Source organism: Pempheris klunzingeri, chromosome 3 (genome assembly GCF_042242105.1).
Source record: "Pempheris klunzingeri isolate RE-2024b chromosome 3, fPemKlu1.hap1, whole genome shotgun sequence".
NCBI classification, from domain to species: Eukaryota; Metazoa; Chordata; class Actinopteri; order Acropomatiformes; family Pempheridae; genus Pempheris; species Pempheris klunzingeri.
The window spans coordinates 19,916,529-19,941,264 of record NC_092014.1 but is presented as its reverse complement, the minus strand read 5'-3'; the positions used below and the strand labels follow the sequence as shown (position 1 = coordinate 19,941,264).

Below are 24,736 nucleotides of genomic sequence, written 5' to 3'. Positions count from 1 at the left end.
TGTTGCACCGAGTTCGTAGCGGTTGATGGTTGGGTCTGTCACTGAGAAGTCAAATGGAACTGCAAATTGACTTTTTCAAGTAAGTTACCCCAGGCCTATTTCTGCAAACACCAAGACAGAGGGAAAATCAATACTACTTCTAAGACCTTAGAGTATTTCATCTGACAGGAGCGGCCTAAATACGGCAGGAAGGGCAACAGTGACACCTGGCAGCATTCATAGTTACAGTCAGAGTGCACATATTTAGATTTTTGGTCAACAAGTTAGTGTAACTCAGTGCTACCTGAGACAACTATGCATGAAAAATTGCATGTTGCATAATATTTTGGAAAACCAGCCACAGGTAAAGAATTGTAGTCTAAATCCCCACAGAGACAGTAAAGTTTGCTTTCTAAGAATCTATTAATGCGTGTGGTTGGGTAAGTATCAATGGGCAGACACCTTTATCCTTTGACACTTGTACTTGGTGTGCTTGGTGCTGTGGACGGTTTTCTGTCTTTGGCGCCCAGACGGCAGACAGCCAGACTGTACCAACTGTACAAATAGGGAGGTAAATAAATAGCTAACGTGTCAACATTGTCGTTTACTTAGAAATACACAATAGACAAGGATTAGAATATCTGTACTAACCTAGATGATATTTTTCCGTTGTAGAATTCCTTCTAATGCACTTCACTACCACACATCATTTAGTACTCGTTTATTTTACAACCCTGTTTTCACATAATGGTATGGTCCATTCTATCCCGCCCCCGCCGCCATTTTCCATGTTATTCTCTTTTCCCACAGTGTTTCAATAATTTTGAATGCATTGATTTGTAATTTTTATTTGCATTTTGGGTAATTGGAATCCCGGCTTCTCCGGTGTAGTGGAGGGGGAGTTTATCTCCTGATTCGGCCAAGGAGACGCCCTGCTTAGACAGCCATGTACATCAAACAGGTAAGCTAGCGACCCCAGACTTGAGCGTGTTGCCGACTATCACTGGCCCAACGTAATTTATCTCAGCGTTGTTTCCACCGAATGATAATGCTTGGCATACTGAGCCTTTACACACAGTCTGGTATTAACTGGGCTTCAGAGCCTTGCCAAAACACACCAGAAACGGCTATAAGTTAATACCTGGGTTGCTAATGCTAGCAGCGGCTACCTGGCTTAATGTTGAATTGAGTTGCCTGTGCTCTTTCTCAGGGTGCTAAGCTAACGCTACAAGGCTAACGTTAGCCTAGCGGGTTTGTCGCTTTTCTGCAAATGCTGCAGAATATTACAATGTAGCCTGGCTCATTGTGTGTAAATATCAACTTTGACAGCATTTTGGTTGTCCAACTTTAAGGTAATCTCGCTGGCGAGCATTAAAACCGGCTAAGTTCTTGAATGAAAACTGGTTCAAACGGTAGCCGACAGGCGAGGCCCTGTTAGAAACTGTGCCCCGCTTATGATACACTCATCATAACGTTACAGGTTGTGTCCAGTTTATATCAGGGGGCCGAGGTAGTAAAGTTTCTGCATGAAGTCCCTCTATATAGCCATGTTTAGTGCAGCATGTGGTAGATGTTGTGCTGCTGTGTGATCACGGTGGTCTCCGGGGTCTTGTGCAGGTCATCATCCAGGGGTTCCGAAGTTACAGGGACCAGACTGTGGTAGACCCCTTCAGTCCAAAGCACAATGTCATCGGTGAGTATGTGGTTCACCTAAACTCCTCACTCGTGCTGTTATATCACAATCTATACTTCGGTGCTGTGTACATGTGGATGTACTATGAGTGGTTTATCCTACACAAGTTGCCAGTCCGAAAGACTTTTCTCATGTGGGTGGCAGTGAACATATGCCACCATGTCACTAATTTTAGTGTTTTTTCCTCTGTTACAGTGGGAAGAAATGGCTCAGGAAAAAGCAACTTCTTCTATGGTATGTGAGCTACACAGCAGTCACGTCTTTCCATTGACTGTATTTATTATTTTGCCTAAAACTGTGGCTCCTCTCTGTTTTCTTAGCCATCCAGTTTGTGCTCAGTGATGAGTTCAGTCACCTGCGACCCGAGCAGCGCCTGGCCCTGCTCCATGTAAGTACAAGCAAATGTCAGACTCACACTCTCTGATGCAGTGGTTGTGTAGACATTTCTTGTTGGTCGTGCCTGTGTAGAAATAAGTTTGTGTAACTTCTTACTAACTGGTGAATTACAAAAGTCTTAAAAAGATTAGTTACATGTCTGTTAAAATATGGAGTTTGTGTTATCAGAGATTTAAACAGATTGTAACGTGCAAAGCTATTAATGTGATCATGTAACCATTGTATTAAATATGTGTTTCCTCCCCTGTCTCTGTAGGAGGGAACTGGTCCTCGTGTCATTTCAGCTTTTGTGGAAATTATATTTGACAACTCTGACAACAGGCTACCGGTAGGAATGGCATAAATATTTAATATTCATTTTGTTAATGTAATCGCAGACACACTGATTGATTCTTTTCAACAGGTTATCGTTCAAACCATTAGGTAGGCCTCTCAGTTAATAACCAAGGGTATATTTGCATGCCATCTACACTGGCCAGTCTGATCTGAAATGTGCATATTGTAGTATGTACGAATTCATTTTTTAACCGTAGATGTTTAACTGACAGTGTATTTGACGCTTTTGTGTGCAACATTGGTGACAAATTAACCATAGCATAAAAAGTATAACGCATAACTACCAAATCAGCCACAGAATAAAGGAAATGTAACCAATTTTTCTGCTAAACATGTACCAGCAAAACTCTTAAAAAATGCACAACGCATGTGGCAAAATACTAGATATGGAATCACCCATTTAAAACAGCTTGTCAACATCCTTAATCCAGGCCACCAGTGGGAGTGGTACATTATCACTTTACTATGTTGTTCAGTTCATAATGTCATGATGTCTTCCTAAATTGCTGACGACTGCTTTGACCAGTGACCACTGACTGTGGTTACACTGGCTCCAGTACAATCAGTGCTTATTACTCTGACAATGAAAGCCGGGTGTTTGCACCACTCTAGACAGCCAAAGATTGCTGTTTTTTTTTTACTTTGTGTGAAGCTGTAATTGTGCAGTCTGGTAATACTGTGACATAACAGGCCAATTCTGCTGCCGTGTGTGTGATTCTCCTCTTGACCAGCGATAAATGTCTCTCCCTCCAGATTGACAAAGAGGAAGTCTCCCTACGCCGCGTCATTGGCGCCAAGAAGGACCAGTACTTCTTAGACAAGAAGATGGTGACGTAAGTATTGCTGTGGATCGACAGTCCGTGTAATCACAGGAAATAACAACTCTGTGAATCCATGTAATCACTTTTTTGATGGCACGGCGTTTGTGATTGTTGCAGTAAGAATGATGTCATGAACCTTCTGGAGAGTGCTGGCTTCTCCCGCAGTAACCCCTACTACATTGTCAAGCAGGGAAAGGTGAGAAACCGATGGGTGCCAACCTCATTCTAGTTTAACACGAAATCATTTGTTTTCGTAGTTATTTTATAGTTCTGTAATGCATTGCTGTATTAAATTGTTAACTGGCAATAGCTGGTTGTCTTGTCGTGTAAAATCACAAATTAACAATTGCTAAATGTATAATTTTTCTAGGCAGGGGGATCGTAACACTACATCTCACGCGTTATTTTATTGTTTCATGCAGATCAACCAAATGGCCACAGCACCTGACTCCCAGCGTCTGAAGCTGCTGAGAGAGGTGGCAGGCACACGCGTGTATGATGAGCGCAAAGAGGAGAGTATTTCTCTCATGAAGGAGACAGGTAAAAGCTCTTAACATCACTGTTTCACAGACTGCCATGAATTATTTTTAGTATAGTTAAAGGGATGTGGCCAAAAATATAGTCCCATCTGTTCAGGTCTGCATTAAGCTAAAATGTTTTTGAGAAGGTTTCACAATGCCCATCAGTATTTATTTAGTAGGTTTCAAGGGGTTCACACTCCAGACTGCACACAGACAAAAATATGCAGTGGTTAGTGTGGAAAATAAAGTTGTAAAAATGTGAAGGTTCGTTGCGTGGGACTAGTAAGTCTGTATCGTCATATTTTAGTTATGCAACTAAATAAAACCACTTGAAGTGCCAGAAATTAAGTGTGCAGTTAGTAGAGGTTTACATTTCTAAAAACAATCTGATGTGTGTGTTCCTCAGAGGGGAAGCGAGAGAAGATCAATGAGCTGTTAAAGTACATTGAGGAGCGTCTGCACACCCTGGAAGATGAGAAGGAGGAGCTGGCCCAGTACCAGAAGTGGGACAAGATGAGAAGAGCCCTGGAGTACACTATCTACAACCAGGAGCTGAATGAAACCCGGGCCAAACTGGATGAGGTAACAAAAAGATGTGCTGTGTGCATATGAACATATAAGGCCTCTGTTTTGGCGCCAGGCTGGGAAATGATCTCTACCCATCATTCGGAATATCGCACACAATGTAATACAAGATATTTCTTTTGGGTTTTTTCCAGCTTTCCTCCAAGAGGGAAACCTGTGGAGACAAATCCAGACAGCTGCGTGATGCTCAGCAAGACGCCAGAGACAAAGTAGAGGTAAGAATTCCACCATGCAGAAGAAATATTGATATCTGGGATTAAACATTGTAAATGAGTTTCAGTATTTAATAACTTATTGAAAGTCTCATGGTAAAATTTCAGGTTGTCACTATAATGATTTTGGCAGGATGCGATTGTTAGGATTGATGATAAAAGATGCCACTAAACTCCAGCCCGGATATGGGCTGAAAAAGCTGGTGGCATCAGAAACATGGAAACAGAATACAAAAACTCTCTTCCATGATATTAGCTTTTCTTCATGTAACATCATGGTTTATAAGTTATAGGCAAGGTATCTGCTTCTACCTGTCTGCATATTTAGTGAAATCGCATGAAAGCATTCACAATTAAATGCATACACAATTCATTTAGGTCTAATGCATCCAACTCTCCTGACAGTGAGTGGCCTTGGTCAATAAATGGATAGTCATTTGATCACTGAAGAGGAAGTAAGTTGTTGTGTTTACACTTCTTTGAACTAAATCTCACAGCCTGTTTCTTTACTTTTGGCTCCTGATCTGTAGGAGACGGAGCGTGTTGTGCGAGAGCTGAAGTCCAAGATCTCTGCCATGAAGGAGGAGAGAGAGCAGCTATCGGCCGAGCGCCAGGAGCAGATCAAGCAGAGGACCAAGCTCGAGCTGAAGGCCAAGGACCTGCAGGATGAGCTGGCAGGCAACAGCGAACAGAGGGTACGGAAGCCTCCCATCTGCGTCACTGTGCACACGTGATGCTGCACCAACAACACGCCCCTCCCTCCTCCCCTGCACCATCACTGTGTGTAGGGAAGCATGACGAGTCTTTTACTCTTTTCACCTCTTTTTGTTTTCCCTGTAAAATTAATCAGAGAATGGCATTTTTTTCTCTGATTAATTTCCTCCTGATCAACTTCATCAATTCGTCAACTAATCAAAAAGCACTGATCCAAATAGCACTGTATTTTAGTCTTATTCTGCACTAAACCTTTGCCTATGGTAGCTGAACGGAGTGATAGCCGTTGCGTAATGCTGACTCTCCAGTTTATACCACAACTTTACCAGAGAGGTATCGACTTATGGGCGGGTGTCTGTCTTCTCCCCCCTATTCCCCCTGGTAGCCACTGTTATGTTTTTTTGGGCACTTGATGACTAAGTGGTGCTTCCATGGACAAACATCCCCTACCCTTCCACCCCCCACTCGACTGAATAACCTGCCCAGCAGTTCAAAGAAGGAAAATGTCATCTTACCATAACATTTTATAGCGCTAGCTTAATGAACAGGGACAGTTCAATGTAGCAGTTAAAGTTTACTTCAAAGTGTAGCTATTTTTTAAATCAGTCTTTTGTGCATGTACATTGTATGCACCACTTTTCTATGCAGCAACAATGCTGCTGAAATTCAAGTCAGAAAGACTAATGATAAACAGTCTCTAGAAGTGTATGATCCAACTTTTTCCCATAGTCTGATGTTAAAAAACCCCACAATAAATCTTAATATCAAATTTGCAATACTTAAAAATCACAGTGCATATCAAATCAGCACCCAAGTGTCGTGACTGCATGGAATCTGGAGATAAGCGTATCGTCCCAACGCTATATTGTATAGAGATGCCATTTTTAGTGCCGAATCTTTCAGTGACACATTTGCTAATCTGATAGTGGTATGATTTGAGAACCAAAACAGAGGAAGCACCAGCCTGTGTATCCGACTCTTTGCCATCAGCTCCACTATACATCATTCCTGGCATGAGGTTGTGTGTACAGAGCTGGCATGGATCACTCTCCGTATGGCCTTGTGTCGTGTGTGTGCTCATGTGCACGTGTGAGTATGCAGACGATAATCATACATCACGGCTTTACTGGCTCAGTCCGTTTGTGCGAATCATGATGGGTCCCAGGCAGCATGCTGGCTGTTGGTTGGATTAAGCCCACCTGGCTACGGCTGGCAAAGCATCAGCCAAAAGTTATTGGAGCAAAATGAAAAGCAATGGGAGCAGAACTGCGTCACTAGCTGCCGATGGTTCTGATTTTAGGCCTGGACATGAGAAGGAGAGTAGAGTGTTTCGTGCCTGTAGGAGGACGGCCCACCTACATCACCCACATGGAAAAATCTGTCAGAATCAGTAGTCACTGGGCAGGTCTGCTGTCGGGGAGATCCAGGTGAATGCTGAGAATCCTAATGAAGGCGGAGGAGAAAGATTTAAGAATGATTTTTAAATATTGACACAAAGGAGGCAGGAGTGAACGGGTTTACTCTTCATAGAGATTTTTTGTTTTTTTTTGTTTTTACTATGACTCACCCTCCGTGTTTGTTGTATGTTCCCTGAATTCACAAGCTGCTATTACTTTTTGAATGTTGCATGTGTCTAAAGTAACTTGTAGTATCCCAGTTTTTTTAGTTGTGACAGACAATGGCGTTTGGTATGTTGCAGCATTAGCTGTAATAGTGGGAATTATTAATTTATTTTTATACATTGCGGTGTTTGCTATAAAGTAAATATGTGTGAAAATCAACAAAGCTGGGCCATAAAAAGAGCTCAATAGATCTAGCAGCCTAAGAAAGTGGGTGTCCATTGGAAAAAATGAACCCAAGTAATGGTGAAAGTGAACTTGATTTATTCTCCAAAGCTGGTTGTTGACAAAAAGATGGCACGAAGTAAATTATATGAAGCAGTGTGAATATCTTAAAAGCATAGTAAGACAGTCTGCGGAATATGCTTTTAGCATTTAGACGTTAATTCTTTTATCACAAAATACATTCTAAACAAAGCCATGTCAAATGCTTCCATTATGTTCATCTATGTTAATGAACTATATTTCAAAGTTTAACCCCTGGTTTGACATCGTAATAAATATTGATGGGGCGGCTCAGAGGTAGAGTGGGTTCTCGATGTCAGCATGTCAAAGTGTGCTTGGGCAAGACTCTGAACCCCAACTTGGTCCTGAAGCAGAGCTTCAGTGTGTGAATGTGTGTCCACCAACTTGTGTGTATGAATGATGTGTGAATGAGGATTTTATGTAAAAGCGCTTTGAGTAGTCGAAATGACTAGAAAGGCCCTTTACAAATATAGACCATTTACCACCTACATGAAAAAATTATTGTGATAACAATTTTTGCCCAGCCTTATATTGGGTATAGATATTTTTAGAGTCTGCCCACTATGTCTTTGTTTATTGAATTGATATCTCTCCTTCCCGCACCTTAAACTACACCCAGATTGTATGGGGTGTGTTGTAAACATTTGCTGGCTAAAAGGCCGGAGTACTGCATTTTTGAATTAGAACGTGGCATCTGAGCACCATAGGATAAGATTTGTTGAACTATTTCAACAACCACTTTGCTTTGATGTTGAGTAAGAAAAGATGTACTGGTATGAAATATGAAAATAAATGTTGTGACTTTTTAAAGTCATCATTTCATCATCTTTCTTTCACAGCAATTTCCCACTGCCAAGTTTCTTTTGTTTTCTTCCCCTCCTCATCTCCTAAGTTCTGCATTTTGATGGTTCTTTTGTAATATTGCTCGTCCTCACTCTTCCCAGAAACGCCTGCTGAAGGAGCGTCAGAAGCTGTTGGAGAAAATCGAGGAGAAGCAAAAAGAGCTGCAGGAGACTGAACCCAAATTCAACATGGTGAAAGAAAAAGAGGAGCGGGGCATATCCAGGTAGGGATGACTCATTCTCAGCTACGGTCCCTTGAGCAGCCGGTGACCTGGCATAACTCGCTGAGCCAGTCATCACATTTTGAATACATTTTGATGGCAGGAGATCAAGAGTTTGATGCACATGAGATATTTGTGGATTTGGAAGCAGATTGATGCAGGTGCGCTACATACATTTGGAATCCCAAATTGCAGGATGTTTACTTCCTTCCTACTTCTTTTTAAAACTCTGCGGTGACTGCTTACCTGTCACTGACGACATGTGACATGCCCGTAAATGATCACAGCAACATGCATGTGGGCAGAAAAATTAGGGATTTTAAATGTGTAACCGTGGCTGACAAAGGCTGTTAACTGTGCACATGTTGTGAACTAAGATGGCCCATTGATGTTGTCTCCTGCGTGAGCCTGTGATTTATTTTAACACATTTTAAACCGTCTGTGTGGTTATGCCTCCTTCCAGACTGGCCCAGGCTACACAGGAGAGGACAGACCTGTACGCCAAGCAGGGCCGTGGCAGCCAGTTCACCTCCAAGGAGGAGAGGGACAAGTGGATTAAGAAGGAGCTGAAGTCTCTGGACCAGGCCATCAACGATAAAAAGAGGCAGATCGCAGCCATCCACAAAGACCTGGAGGACACAGAGACTAACAAGGAGAAGAACCTCGAGCAGTACAATGTAAGACAACTTCAAACTGTTCCACTATCGCTCCGCTTCTCTATGAGGATCTTTTCACTCTCCCTGTTCAATTGTTGCTGCTGTAACATGAGAATTTCCCCCTATGGGGGATCAAATAAAGAAAAGTCTAAAGTGTAGATTAGTGGGGAGTTTGGGTGTCAGGCCCATTTTCAGGATCACGTTCAGAGGGAGCAAAATGAATGAAAATGTTTCTGTAACTGTTATTACTACTATATTGAGGTAAATGTAGTTTTTATTTGTGATGTATGTGTTGCTCTTTTTGTTTTTAATCTTAATCTGAAATTAATTCCTGCAGTGCTTTTAAATACTTGAAGAGAATTTTTAAATGCCATTGAATTACGTATTTGTCATGAAATCTCTGTAAAAACTTTCAGCAGCTTTCATCTAACCTCTTGACACATGAGTGTGTCTGACCCATTCTCAACATGTCCTTTTAGAAACTCGATCAAGATCTAAATGAGGTCAAGACCCGCGTTGAGGAACTGGACAAAAAGTATTATGAAGTGAAGAACAGGAAAGATGAGCTGCAGAGCGAAAGAAAGTAAGGACCTTATCTTTCCCTCTAACCTTCTCTTTGACCTCACACATTGGTTTTGATTTAATTTAAAGTTCAGCCTTGGCTTGTGCTCATGCTTTTTCTATATATCATCACTTGATTTAGATTCATCTTTACAGGAGTCATGCCTGCATTTAGCATTAAGCTTTAAGGTTGAGCAGTTCACCCTTCGATTAAGGCAATATGCTGTTTCCGCTTGGCAACCTTTAGTTACATACACCAGAGTATTGTGTGCCGTGAATGTCAGCGGGCCTTTTCTGTCCACTTAAACAATGACATTTATTTATATAACAGAAAGGATGATGCTTTGGGCCTCTGTTGCCAGAGACCTTTTTTTTCTTTTGAAAGGTCCTCCCAGGGTGGATGAATTGGGTTGTGTGTTGGTAGTGAAAATCCAGTTAAGACAGCTGCTTCCTTGCCTCTCAAAACACGACTAACAAAATGTGTGTTTTTTTTTTTTTTTAATTTATCTTTTTTCTTTTAAAATGAATTTCATTAAATTTAGTAGCAGGCCCTCATTACCATCACTAAATGAAACAAATTTCTTGTCTTCATGTTTGTCTTTTATTGAATTCGGCGTGCACCCTCCAGTTCGCTGTGATCAATTGTTGTGATTTAATGGGTGAAAAGGCAGCATAATGACAGCTTTGATAGAAGGGACACAACATGAAGACCCCACAGCTGCAAGCTGTTAGCAGTGTATGATCTGAAAATATGAATAAATGCCAAAGGTACTCTACGCATGCATGGATCTGCTGTTAAAGACAAGGAACCACGTTGTGTTTTGCAGAAATACTTCTCAATGTTGTATTAATGTTGTCTCGATGTTGTTTGTATTTATTCATAAATGTTTCACATGAAAAAGATTTCTAAAGACATAATCATTTTAGTGCAGTGCTGTAGTTTGGGTTTTTTCTGTATCATGGTTTTGGTCTTTTTGGTGACATAAGTGTAACAGTGTGTGGTTGTCTGTGTCTGTCCAGCTACCTGTGGCGTGAGGAGAACGCAGAGCAGCAGGCCCTGGCAGCCAAACGAGAGGACCTGGAGAAGAAACAGCAGCTCCTTCGAGCAGCCACTGGCAAGGTCTGTGTCGCTCTACATGATTGCGTAATTATTGACTTGCATAACGCAGCTGCGGGGTACCTAATGCTTTCGTCTGGACACAGGTGAAAGATGTGCATGTGTGAGAGGAGAAATGATGTGTTCAGAGGATTGAAAATGATAACATTTATCATACCACGCTAAGCTGCGCACACACTCACCTCCCTTTTCCTCAGGATGACACTCGTAAGTGAGAGGTAGACCTGGCTCGCTACACCTTCACACTTACACTTTCTTGCAGAGGCACTGTGAGAAAGGACACGGGCAAGTGAAGATAAATCAGATCCCCAAGTGAAAAAGTGCTTCTCTCCAAATGAGCCCACCTAAATACTGCGAAGGAGTCGCTTTGTGACTCAGCCAGTTGTCAGGATAGGTATATCAAATGGAATCATTCATCTGCCTCGCTGCTGGCACCTTATCATAGCTAGCTAAATTTACATATGACTCACCCCTCTCTGCCCCATCCCTTAACTGCCAGTCGTTTCTTTTCGGCAGATACATCAATCAAATATCACTTCTGAATAATGTCTGCTGAGATGAAAGGAGGCTGTTTGTGGCTTCATGGGCAAATGTCCTGCATTTATTTTTCTTTCATCGGTCCCGGCTGACTCATCCTGTCTCCAGCCTTTGATGGACTCCACCTATCCTCTCTCACATTTTATATTTATAGTGGGTAGTTCATAGTGTTGTACAGCACTGACAAAACAGTCAGAATTTCTCTGTAATTCTGTTTAGTGTATACCGCACAAAATGTGCTACAGTATATTTGGAGGAATGACATAGAAAGACATTTTTCATTGGGATTTTCTCCAGCGTACAACAGCTAGTTTCACAAATTCTTCAAAGCTCAGAATTCTGATAAGAAATCCTTCTCTAACAAGTGTCCTCTACTTTAGAGAGGATCATGACTGCTCCAGTGAGGAAGTGAGAACATTATATTAAGGATTTGTGTGTTTTAAGGTCTGTTATGCTGTGCTAATTGTTCAGGCCCATTTTGTATATATGTATATATCAGTGTACAAGATTTTAGCATTTCTAATAATAATACATTTTATTTATAGGCGCCTTTCAGGACACTCAAGGTCACCGTACATAAGACAAAAATAATCAATAAAGTGTAAAACATAGACAATCAAAATAATACAAGCATAATAAAACAGCAGTAAAGTGCAGCAGTGAGGTCATTCCAGTCCCAAGATTAAAGGAAGTATGCCTGTCTGAAAAGGTGAGTTTTAAGGTGGTGTTTGAAGGAGATGAGAGAATCGGAATGTTTTATGTCCTGTGACAGAGAGTTCATATGTATGTATTTATTATTTATTGATTTCAGACTCATCTTTCCTCTTCCTTTTCTCGTGGTCCTCCAGGCTATTCTGAATGGCATTGACAGCATTAACAAAGTCCTTGAGCATTTCCGTCGAAAGGGCATCAACCAGCATGTCATTAACGGTTACCACGGCATCGTCATGAATAACTTTGAGTGTGAGCCCGCCTTTTACACCTGTGTTGAGGTGACTGCTGGCACCAGGTGAGTGCTGCTTTATGCATATTCACTGCCAGCTCCTTGTGTTGTTTACAATGGATTTGTCACCACCCAACATTTGTATGAAAATGCATGTAGTCTGATTTAAAGCCAGCAGCAGGTCCACTTCCTGCATGTTAATAGAAATGTGTCCTGTCGATGTAAGGAGCTGGGTGTTGTTCGGTGCTGGAGAGGAAGCCAAAGTATTAAAATGTTTGTTTGAAATAGCGTTTTGTGTTCAGTTGTTCCTCCCTCTGCACAATCATTTGCCTTGGGGCCCATAATTATTTTCCTCTGAATGGTCATAACTGATTTGAATTTTAATAGCAGAAATTCAGCAAGCTGCCATAACTAACAGGTCTGCTCATCATAGGAATGGAAGTTCTGTATATTTTGTGCATACAGATGGATATTTGTCAGCTGTTTACAATGATGCAGCCTTGTAGATAAAGTGACAATGTGGCAAACCCATCCATGTCTTTTCTTTTTTCTTTTTCTTTTTTTTGTTGTTGCTCAATGTCTGCCTACCTGCTGTCATATTTTCCAGACTCTTCTACCACATTGTGGAGACTGACGAAGTCAGTACCAAAATACTAATGGAGTTCAACAAAATGAACCTGCCTGGAGAAGTCACATTCCTGCCCCTGAGCAAGCTGGACGTCAGGGACACTGCCTACCCAGAGACCAACGTAAGGCGCATGTATACATTACATCTAGTTCTATGTGTGTAGTGAATTTAGACCCTGGCAGCAAATTGGTATAACCAACTCTGTGACTGTATGTTAGAACATACTTGATTTTGCTACCTTGAGATGTAACAACCATGCTCCCACTCTTACTTAATCCTCTTCATCCCCTGTGGGATACGAGGTCACTATGAGCTCCCTTGATTTTCCCAGCTGCACCAAACATATATTCCACTCACTCTGCGACGGACAGTTTTTGTATGACAATGAGGTGTGCATAATTTACCCCTGCATTCATGCCAACGTATTTTTGTCCCATAAGGACGCTATCCCCATGATCAGCAAACTGCGCTACAGCACCAACTTCGACAAGGCCTTCAAGCATGTGTTTGGGAAGACCCTGATTTGTCGCAGCATGGAAGTTTCCACCCAGCTGGCCAGAGCTTTCACCATGGACTGTATAACTCTGGAGGGTAAGCTGACTTGTGATACACAGCAGAGTATATACCACTACCACAAGAACATAAAAGAAAGGCACCAATTCTTACAAAACAAAAAAATATAAAAAGATGTGTGCTGGGAGGAATTTGAATCTGAAGAGTTGTTAGTTGTAGGTTTACGACTGTAAACTTTTTCTGGTGATTTTGTAACCGTTAAATTTGGGCCCTGAAGTACAGTTTATATTGACAGCATCAGTAATACCTGTGTGACATCTTGCTAATGCATCCCTTGTCAGAAAGAGTAGGCAATACCTTAATTTATTCAGTGTAAAACCTCTTCTCAAGTGGCGACCAAGTGCAAATCCAGGCTGTGGGACAATTATGAGCTGTGTAATTATTTGAACTTTCCACCTTGTCTGAATCATACTCCCAGTTCTCTTTCTGTCTGCCCCTTAGTAGATGAATAGGATTTGCAGTTCTTCTGATGCAACTCTGTGTAGCCTTGTTCAGTTTTTATTTAGCATGACTGTATGTCATAATTCCAGTACTGTTCATCTCTTATATTCAGTACACTGTGTTGTGACCTCTTAGGTGACCAGGTGAGCCACCGTGGAGCCCTGACAGGAGGCTACTACGATACCAGAAAGTCTCGGCTAGAGCTTCAGAAAGACATGAGGAAGGCGGAGGAGGAGCTGGGCGAGCTGGAGGCTAAGCTCAATGAGAACCTGCGCAGGAACATTGAACATATCCTTTCTATTTAGGTCGTGCTTATTTATGCTCTTTGTGTTGACTGACTGACTGCGCTGGGAATCAGTTTACGCAAAAAGGAGCCATCAGAGAGACAGATTTTTTTCCTCTCCTTTGAGATTGAGTGTTGACATATATAGTGTGTTGAGTCACATGAATACCAAACAGTTATTATGTCAGCGTTCATCCCCTGGGGTATACAGGAAGGATTACGTGACATTATAGGAACTGTCTCTACAGTTGCAAAATGAATTATTGACCTTTGACATAATTAAACAGACTTATTCTACAACCCGTCTTGGAGAAAAGGACGAGGAAGCATCATAATCGCACGCAGTCAATACTTTGTTACCACAATGTGTTGGAAAACAAAAATAGTGTTGAAGTAATTTAAATTCATATGCCACTGTGCAATGTGTGGGAGCCTTGACTCAAGTACAGTGTGAGGTCACACGGCTCAGACTGTATTTTATATGTGGATTATATCCATCTGGGTTATGTTGCTACCTCAGCCAACAGGAGGCTGATTCAGATACAATGAGAGGGTCTAAGCAGGTCAAGAAAGATTAGTGGATGTTGGGTCACGTCTGCCAGAGCCGTGACTCACTGCTGGACAGCCCATGAAGGCAAAGCAGATGGATCAGAGAGGATTTGTGTTTGCGCTTATGTTATGCTTATGGATATGGTCACTTCCGCGCAGGTATGATTGTCTCTGACATGATTGTATGCTTGTCTGTGTTTGCACACCTGTGTGATCATGAATAGCTTCTCACTCACAGCCAGTTGTGTGTATGCGGGTTAATCGTGCACCTGGTGATTACATATATGTGTGAGTGGGCAGGGGGAAAGGGATGGCAGAGCCTATGACATGGTGTTCGTCCTCCACTCCTGCAGCGGTGAGTCAGAGAACAGATACACACATTTAAAAGCCTCTTGTTCTCTCTCCAACTCTGCCCTGTCAATAAGCATGCGATTACGCCGATGCACCTCACCCATCCCCTCTCTTTTAAGTTGTTTTAAGTATTGAGGCCATGCAGTAAGTGACTGCTCATAACTGCTCCAACTCTTACCGACTTGGTTATGTGAAATGCACCTGATTCATGCGTTTTCATAACAGAGATTGCAGGTTTCTCTTTTTAAATAATCAGCGCAGTTAGTAGCCCGATATCAGCTGCTCGCATTCAAGAAAATTATGATCTGGTCTTAAACTGTCTGTTTTTTTTTTTTCATTCGCTCCGAGCAACAAGCAGGGCAGCCCCCTGACTCTCAGTCACCCTTTTAAATCAGCAGATTGATTGGCTTCAGTGTTTATTAAGTCCTGCTAAACCTCAAAGGCCCAAAGGAGTGTTGTAGTCCTGCAAGATCAATAAGCCTGTCTGTTAAATTATCTAAATGATGAGTGTGTCCAGCTCTCCTTAATCCTCCGCCTTGATATCAGTGATGACACAGTCTTCCCTTGGAGGCCTAATCACATTATTGTAGCACTCTGAGTTGCGTTAAAAAAAAAAGCCTACAAGCTGTCCCGTGACCTTTTTATTTGCTAATGAGAGGAGCCTTTACAAAAATGGTCCCTGTTGCTTCCATTTTTTTTTTGTTCATTTGTGAATAATGATTTATTTAGGAAAGAAAGTTTACAGTTTCAACAGTCCGAGTCTTGCGTACCTTAAATGTAACGTGCACTCACCACTAGGCAGTACTACAGAGGTGATATGGACAGCTGCAGCCTGTAGACACCAAGCCACATTATGTTAGGAAAACTGTGTAGATAAAGTCGGACAAGTCAACTCAACTTGAAAATTCTTTGCTAAATAACTTCATAAAGGATCTGAAAAGCTCCTGTATGATAAACTTTGTGTTACACTTCCTTAATCGCTTCCTCCACGCATTAACAATGAGATCGACCAACTGATGAACCAGATGCAGCAGATTGAGACACAACAGAGGAAGTTCAAGGCCTCCAGAGACAGTATTCTGTCAGAGATGAAGATGCTGAAGGAGAAGAGGCAGCAGTCAGAGAAGACGTTCATGCCCAAGGTGATCATACACTCGCAATAACTGAAAGTTTTAAGTGATCTGTGATCATCCTGTTCCTGGCTTACAGTCTGTCTGTGTTATCCACTCACTTTCTCTTCCTCTTTTTTTCCTCTCCAGCAACGCAGCCTCCAAAGTCTGGAGGCCAGCCTCCATGCCATGGAGTCTACCCGGGAGTCACTGAAGGCTGAGCTGGGCACAGATCTGCTCTCTCAGCTCAGCCTGGAGGACCAGAGGCGCGTCGATGACCTCAACGACGAGATCCGTCAACTCCAGCAGGTCAGCAGGAGGATTAGTCAAAGACGTATGATCTGTGTCTACTTTTATACACGGGCACAGTAAACTACAATGTTTGATGATTTTAATTCAGCCATAATGCGTGAGGTGGACGATTGGATTGGCACTGTTAAGATGAAGCAGTGGACGCATCCACCTCTCTCCACCTGCTTGTATATGGTTCAGAGAATGTGCCTGCTGTCTACATTTAGTTGTTTCTCTGTTTCCCCTCCTCTCCTCCTGCTAATGTTTTTCGAATGACCTGACTGAGGTGAGAGTAGCAAGCAGCAGCTGTGTGTGGGAGGTTACTGTGATCCAGTGTTGCCTCCTCTTTCTCTTTCATTGCCAGCTGCTCTCAGCTCTCACCTCAATGAACCCTCAGCCATTCTTGTTATCGTTGCACAACAACTCCGCCCCTGCAACATTGAGCCTTTCATGTATGCTTCTGCAGCGTTGGCGGTTGTCAAATTATATTGCTTGCTACGTAACACTAGGTTGCCAGTTACTGTTAATCTGCCCGGACACTAAATCCATACAAAGGGGTGTTTGTGTACCAGTTTTTGGCAAAGACTGTGCATTGAGTGTCTGACGTAGCAGATATTAATCAGAGGCTGTTCATACACAATTTTTAGCAACAGTTTTATTTAACATCATTCTCCTTTCTAACACTGTGGTGGCAGATTTCCTCCATATGATAAGCAGAGCAAATAAAAACTGTTAAAAACTTGTCTGCACTCTGCCAAGACCTGACAGGAGTAACTGTATTTTGTGTGTTGATCCTTCTATCCACCCACAGGACAACAGACAGTTGCTGAATGAGAGAATCAAGTTGGAGGGCATCATGACCAGAGTGGAAACGTACCTCAATGAGAACTTAAGGAAGCGTCTCGACCAAGTGGAGCAGGTAACCCGTCCCTTTAACTCCCTAGAAAGGTGTCATAAGTTTTATAGTACAGCTCTGCATACAGAATAGTTTTTCTATGACATAATATTAGGTTAATGCATAATTGTCACTTTCTTCTTTTGCTATTCTTAGATTTATACATTATTACTTGCATAACCAACAAGTTCAAGGTTTTTGTTTGCAGCTGTTGGATGATTTAATTATTTTAATGTGTGGAAATTGTGTGCAGTTGTAAATGGAGAGTCTTTGGTTCAAAGCTTTCATTCATGCAAGTCAAAAGAGAGGTGTTTGAATTTGCATGACCCTGTTTTTTTGTATTTTTTAAATTGTGGCCTCATTTGCATTGTCACAGGAGCTTAACGAGCTGCGAGAGACCGAGGGAGGCACAGTGCTCACAGCCACAACATCTGAGCTGGATGGCATCAATAAACGTGTCAAAGAAACTTTGGCTCGATCAGAAGGTACGATTTGTACTTTAGACTAAATGCAGTGTAGCTTTGCATGAGCCCAATGTATATATAAAAATTTCCCACTGTGGTTTTGAGGGAAGACTGTCAATTGTAGGTGTAGCCATACTGTGACAGAACGTCCTCTGTAATATCGTCATGTACCAGTGTTTTTTTTGTTGCTTTCAGCCTTCACAGTTTAATCTACATAGGCCTCTACTGCAAAATGCTCTGGTATCCTCTGTGGCAAACTTGGTACACGGCCAGCAGATTCTTCAAGATCACACACACACACACACACACACACACACACACACACGTACGCTAATACTTAAGCAAAGGCCAAAAAAGTTATATGAATAGATGTAAATAGACAAATAGAAACAGGCAATGATTTTTAAATTGTTCATTTTAATATTCATTACTATTTGAGAGCCATATTGTTTGGTATCCCTTCAAACAACTATCAAAACAAAGCTTATTTCTATTATCTGGCATCAGTAATATTTAATGAATTATCATCTACTGAGCCCACAACTTGTCAGTTGGGAATCTAAATTGAGAAATTGTAGACTGAGCTCAGTGGGTTGGTACCACCAGCAGATGGTGAGAAGTGCTGTGATATGTTTGACTCACAGTTTGGAGAATATGTTGTTCCAGAGCCGGCCTGGCTGCACAGTTGTATAAATGTTCTAGTGGCGCTGTGAGTCACACACATTTGATAGAATGCAGTTGTCAGAAAGCACTTGAGTATAATTCAATTGCATGCATTCATATTTAACTTGCTTATTAAAGACATATTCATAGCCTCATTCCTCACGTAGTCATTATATTCAGTCCTTTGTTTCAAACTCTTTGCCTGTCAATTTTCTATTAATGATTCAGTGAACAGTCTTCTTTTGTCTCTCTTATACCAAAGTGGGTCAAAAAGCTTCCATTTTAAAAGGTTACTGATGAAGGCTTCAAAGCCAAATGGAGTCATTTTGGCTTGAATGAAATGGAACTCATGTTTATAAGCAGTGCTGGATGTTTTTTTGCGGTCTGTTTTTGAGATATTAATTTAAAACCATTATTTTTGCTCGTCTAAGTCTCTAAGTGTTCGCACTAATGTCTAATTTGGAGTGAAACCCACGACTTGGGCAGAGCCACCACTTACCGTCTCGTCCATCGTCTCTTCCAGATCTGGATTCTCTGATTGACAAAACGGAGGGGGAGATCAAGGACCACATTAAGAGCATGGAGCGCTGGAAGAACATCGAGAAGGAGCAGAATGACGCCATCAACCACGACACCAAGGAGCTGGAGAAGATGACCAACAGACAGGGCATGCTGCTCAAGAAGAAAGAGGAGTGCATGAAGAAGATCAGAGAGCTCGGCTCGCTGCCTCAGGAGGCCTTTGAGAAGTACCAGACCCTCACTCTCAAACAGGTACACACACACACACACACACACAGACTTATTAATGATGATACATGATGGTTTATGGCTTTTAAGTTTCATTTGTTCACCAGGCAACATCATCATCATCATCATCGTTGTCGTCATTCAGGGATGCAGTGTTATTGTTTAATGGGGATTTATATATCACAGTAGATTGATGACATTTTCTTAAAACAATCATATGAACATTGCAACAGGATTTGCTAGCTGCAATCATTCCTTCTGTTTATATCGGAGTTCCCCCTCCTAATGGACTAAAATATCCACACTACTCCTCCTCTGCAAAATTATGTTCCACTATTTTCTGAAGCTGCCACTTGGGGGCAGCAGAACACGCTTTAAATGCAAAACAGTGACATTATCACCTCGAGAAATTGTTGCGGTAAATGTGTTAGCAAATGGTTGTATATTTAAACACCCAGCTGACACAGAGCAACATTAACATCCAGCTTGAGTCGTGCTTCTGTCCCCCTGATGGATTTAGGTCCAATATTCACTTTGATTTCAAACATTGTGTTTATCAGATGTTTTGATGAAAACAGCTGCACGTCGCAACTGAAGATGAGGTTGAGGGGAGCAGTGAGACTAAACCAAACTAAATTTGGGAACCGTAAAACTAAAACAATGTGCTGCAAGATGTTGAACGAAGGGCCGTAGAGCTGCAGAGAGGTGATAATTCTCTGTGGGATTGTCACTACAAGCTTGTACATTACACATAGTCATTTGAGCAATTGTTGATATAAAACAAATTAGTGCAGCTTTGAGCCCTTGAAAGTGTTGGGTGCTATAAAGGAAAATTATTCGAAAGCCAGTCCTGGTTTCCACTTTGTATTCATGAAGCTATTGTCCCCTGAACCCTCTTGTCACCGCAGCAACATTACTTTAGATAAACTGTTTGACTTCACATTGATGCTAAAGACACAACAGCAGCAGCACTAACAGTAACTAAGTAGGTCTACCTGAAGGTCCACTTGTCTGTGCATCCTGTCTGTCTTACTACCTGAGTCAAACCGATGCATACACACACACACACACACACACACACACACAGATAGACCCAGGTCTCTGAAGAACTCAGGCCTGAGGCCAACACATCCCACCCGCTCACCAGTGACTCAGACGCTAGTTAGTGCTCTGTCTCTGTTTTTTTTTTTTTTTTCCAGCCAGCTGTCTGTGAAAACACAGACTGTGTGTTGAGTGGACTTGGTTGCATCTTTCATAAGTGTCTGAGCGTGTGTGTGTGTGTGTGTGTGTGTGTGTCATCTCCCCTCCTTGACACTGCTGAAAATAGCCTCACACTTTCTCATAAACACTCCACATAGTTAATCTTTCTCTGCGGGACACTGCTCGGGGGCAAGATGGTGCCATTGATTGCAGAAGTGGGTGAGAGGGCCAAGTAATAATGGCACTTGCTCATGTTCCCTCAGCTATTAGTGATTCAGATGGATGAATTTATAGTTTGAGGGTTTGGAGAGTGCATGCCACTTTTGAGCCAGACAAAGCTGGTCCTTAATTAATCAGGTCATGTCATCTTTAGATATAAATAGAACCTGGCAAAGCACTTTTAGACACTTGTTCTAAAATGCATCATGGTTCTGAATTTATGGCCTTGCGTAAGACCCTGTTCAGACCTGCTTCATTGACATGCATCTTTTGTGGGTCTAATCACGAATGGACAGTACATGTGTGAGTACAACCGAGACGCATCGACACACTCAGGCCACATAATAATAATAATAATAGCTTGAATTTATATAGCGCCTTTCAAAAGACCCAAGGACATTCAGAGGTGGTCTGGGCCGCATGTGACCACATTCAAATAATTCAATAATTATTTATTACCACTATTCTCTATACTCTATTACTACTGTACTTACTAATATGGAGCAGAATTATACAAAAATGAAGACACAAAAAAAGACACTGACTGACAGACTGCCAGCCTGACTTCACCTGCAGCAAATGGTGATTTAATTTTTCCTTTTCTTCCCTCTCCAACAGTTGTTCAGGAAACTGGAACAATGCAACACAGAGCTGAAGAAGTACAGTCATGTCAACAAGAAAGCTCTGGACCAGTTCGTCAACTTCTCTGAGCAGAAGGAAAAGCTAATCAAGCGTCAGGACGAGTTGGACCGTGGCTACAAATCCATCATGGAGCTCATGAATGTCCTGGAGCTGCGCAAATATGAGGCCATCCAACTCACCTTCAAACAGGTACGTGGCACTTCAGATCCTGTTCAAACTGTCCAGACAGGGTACGTACATCCGCTGACATCACTCAAGCGTGCAAAGATCTGTGTAAGCTGACACGTATTGGGTATTCATTGTTTGACAAGCCAAGCCTGGTTTTGTAGACACTTGGAAACAACATACTGTTTAACAGTAATTCTGGCACTGCTAATAATGTGATACAGTGTGATTTTTAGATTGTTTCAGTCCTGACAGTTTTATCATGGAAATAAAACAGCATAGAATCTTTAATTCTTTTAATGCTTTTGCACATTTAGTTGTTGTTTAACAAACAATTTCATAAATTTCACTAGATACTTATTCTCCTAGTTGAACTTTTAGAAGTCAATAATGTTTTTGCTTCAGCCTCTCATTAGATGCACTTTTTCTGTTCCCCCCTCAGGTGTCGAAGAACTTCAGTGAGGTTTTCCAGAAGCTGGTGCCAGGTGGCAAAGCCACGTTGGTGATGAAGAAGGGTGATGCTGAAGGCAGCCAGTCTCAGGATGAGGGCGAGGGCGGTGCAGAGAGCGAGAGGGGCTCCGGTTCACAGAGCAGCGTTCCCTCAGTGGACCAGTTCACTGGAGTCGGCATCAGGGTAAGAGTCTTTTCACTTATCAGTGTTATCCCTTTTGACTGAGAATGCATTTTCCTTTTTCAACAGCCGATAAATGTCATTTCTAACACCAAGTATGGGTTGTTTATTATATATTGACAGTGTTTCTTTGTTTAAACTTAATATATTAATATTTGTCTTCTAACAACCAAGAAAATGCACTAAGTGAGAAACTCTCTGGTCTACTGCCTGAATTATTCATATTATATAATTCAAACTGAACTATGGTAATCACAATGATGAATCCCCCTCCTGTCCTTGTGCAGGTGTCGTTCACAGGGAAGCAGGGGGAGATGAGAGAGATGCAGCAGCTGTCTGGAGGTCAGAAGTCTCTGGTGGCTCTGGCCCTGATTTTTGCCATCCAGAAGTGTGACCCCGCCCCTTTCTACCTGTTTGATGAGATCGATCAGGCCCTCGACGCCCAGCACAGGAAAGCTGTCTCAGGTAGAGTGCTCGTTTAAAAATCAAGAGAGTCTCATTCATTCCAATGAGTAGCAAAATAGAAACATCTGCAGTAAATACTATGATGAATCATGAATTTCATAATTCACGTCGTTTTGAAGTTTATGGCTAGATTTTGTGCTGGAGTTGAATTGGATACATCTTTTTTTTATCTTGCAAATGTAAAAAAGTAATCACTACATCTTTTTACTGCGTGTCCATTTCAGACATGATCGTAGAGCTGGCAGGCCACGCCCAGTTCATCACCACCACCTTCAGGCCTGAGCTGCTCGAGTCCGCTGACAAGTTCTACGGAGTCAAATTCAGAAACAAGGTCAGTCCCCTGCTAAAGGTCACAGCATGCATTCCTGTGCCTAATCCTCGTCCAAAAAGCCTTAAAAATCAGACTTTTGCGTTACCTGTGATCACCCGCACCGTGTGCATGAGCGCAAACATGCAGCATCGACCCCACATGATGATCAAGTGTTTGAAAGCACGCTCAGATCATTAGTGGCTGAGTGAGTCAAAGTGTGTAGTTGGAGCGTTTTAATGTAGCAAACACAAACCTAGTTTACCAACAGCTTTAGTCACAGTAAGCTTCACTTGACATGACTATAAAGTCTAAAATAGTACCAGACCTTGGATTAAAAAAAGTTCCCCTCCAATCACCGTTAGTATATCGTCACCATTGTCGTCCTTTTATGTCAAATTAGAAAAATGAAGATGTATAACAGGAAATGTTTTCCACAGTACTTCTGTCAGTGAATTATCACAGAAGTCTCCGCAAGAGCGTCACTGTTTCCTGTGAATTAGGGTTGACAGTGAACAGACACTTCTCCATTTTCTTCTCCTTCAGTTTCTCCCTGTAGACCAGGTTTGTTTAGTGCTGAGCTGCCGTAGTGAAAAGAAAATACTTTCTCTTGAGTTTTTGAGGTTTCATAACATAAATGATTACCGCTTAGTCAGAACTGCTCAAATTGAAGCATTGATTGTTTGGGAACTGTGGGTTCGTGGGTTTTTTTCATTCTATTTTAATTTTTTTTCTATTTTTTTTATTTTTTATTAGGTGAGTCACATCGATGTGATCACAGCGGAGCAGGCCAAAGACTTTGTGGAGGATGACACCACCCATGGTTAATAGTCTACTGCTCTTCATCGCCCTCCTCTCCCCCTCCTCCGCCTCTACAGTGCACTGCGTAGCTCAAAGCCTTCCACAACAGGGCCCAAAGACAGAAATAGCTTAATCCACCAGCCTTTTTTTAGTCCTTCTGTTAAAGATAAACAATGCAGCAAGTCTAAGCTTCTCAAACCATCTCTGAAGTTGGAAATTTAAATGGGATGTGGTGTTTTGATGACACTCACAAAACCCCGATATTCACTGTTTAGTGTTGATATCAATTCAGGCTTAGAAAACGACAAATCTTGCGGTTAAAAAAACAAAAAAACATGCTATTGTTGAAAATCTGCGAGCATGGGACCTTAGTTTTGTCACATTTTCCTGCTTTGCTGCATCGGATCTGACAGCTAACAGAAGTGTAGTTCTTTTACACTGAAAAAAAAAAAAAAAAAAGTCTGAAGAGGTCCTGAAGAGAGCACTTGTTACCTTTTGTGTTACTGTGTAGAATTTTTCTAAGAAATAGTTTTGAGGTGAGTTTTGGAAATCTGATGTTTGAAATGGGACACGCCAGAGACACTCGAAAAGGTAACAAACTCTCAGGATCTTTTCAGCAAGCAAATCATCTTGTGTACAGTGGAGACTGTTTTGATACGACTTGGATGAGGATCGTTAAAGTGAAACCTTAAAGCTCGGTGTAGACTGGAGGGTCTTAAACTGATCTGGATTTTTTTGTTTTTGTCGCCAGCCTTGAAAAAAAGAGTTTTTGTTCACTCTGAGGTTTCTTTAATGTATAATCTTTGTACTCATGCTAACTTGTATCTGTCATAACCAGCCACATGGCTTAAAATGTCTCAAGGTTGTGGTTCCTTTTTATGGTTGTTACTGTATTGTGTAATTTCCTGTTTTTAGGTCATTTAAATATATGAAAAGTTTAATTCCAAAACTAAGGATATCCATTTTGGAAATCAACATAACACTCTGAATTTAATCAGTCAATATTTCATAAACAGAAGTGACAAAGTGGTGGACATCCGTATCTATTTACTTCCAGAAATGACTCATAACTTGAGCACTAAGCCAAGTTGTGCTTCTCTGGACTGACAAACTGTAATTTATCTTTTGTTTATTTCCTCACTGGATTTATTGTTTGGGATTAAACTCCTCATATGTTGTACCTAGTTTAAAACCTGCTTCTAAAATGTTTTGGTTCCTTTTTATGTAATTAGAAAACTTACAAAAATAATAAAAGATTTTAAAATACAGTGTGTGTGTGTGTGACACTGTTGATGTTATGGTTCATTTAATGA

The 24,736-nt window shown here is 41.5% G+C and overlaps 1 protein-coding gene across 1 annotated transcript; it reads left to right on the top strand.

The window, feature by feature from the left end:
• Positions 1–785: 785 nt before the first annotated feature.
• On the top strand, positions 786–24,691 carry smc3 (structural maintenance of chromosomes 3). Its single transcript, XM_070856531.1, has 29 exons — positions 786–940; positions 1,597–1,672; positions 1,868–1,906; positions 1,993–2,060; positions 2,325–2,396; positions 3,158–3,237; positions 3,343–3,421; positions 3,648–3,765; positions 4,153–4,328; positions 4,466–4,546; positions 5,074–5,238; positions 8,067–8,188; positions 8,649–8,862; positions 9,321–9,424; positions 10,423–10,522; positions 11,905–12,065; positions 12,607–12,748; positions 13,068–13,218; positions 13,777–13,929; positions 15,815–15,966; positions 16,084–16,242; positions 17,036–17,143; positions 17,496–17,604; positions 18,770–19,017; positions 21,031–21,243; positions 21,662–21,853; positions 22,138–22,315; positions 22,540–22,646; positions 23,379–24,691. The coding sequence occupies exons 1-29, from the start codon at positions 926–928 to the stop codon at positions 23,448–23,450; spliced, it is 3,654 nt and encodes a 1,217-aa protein (XP_070712632.1). The 5' UTR covers positions 786–925; the 3' UTR covers positions 23,451–24,691.
• Positions 24,692–24,736: the final 45 nt, after the last annotated feature.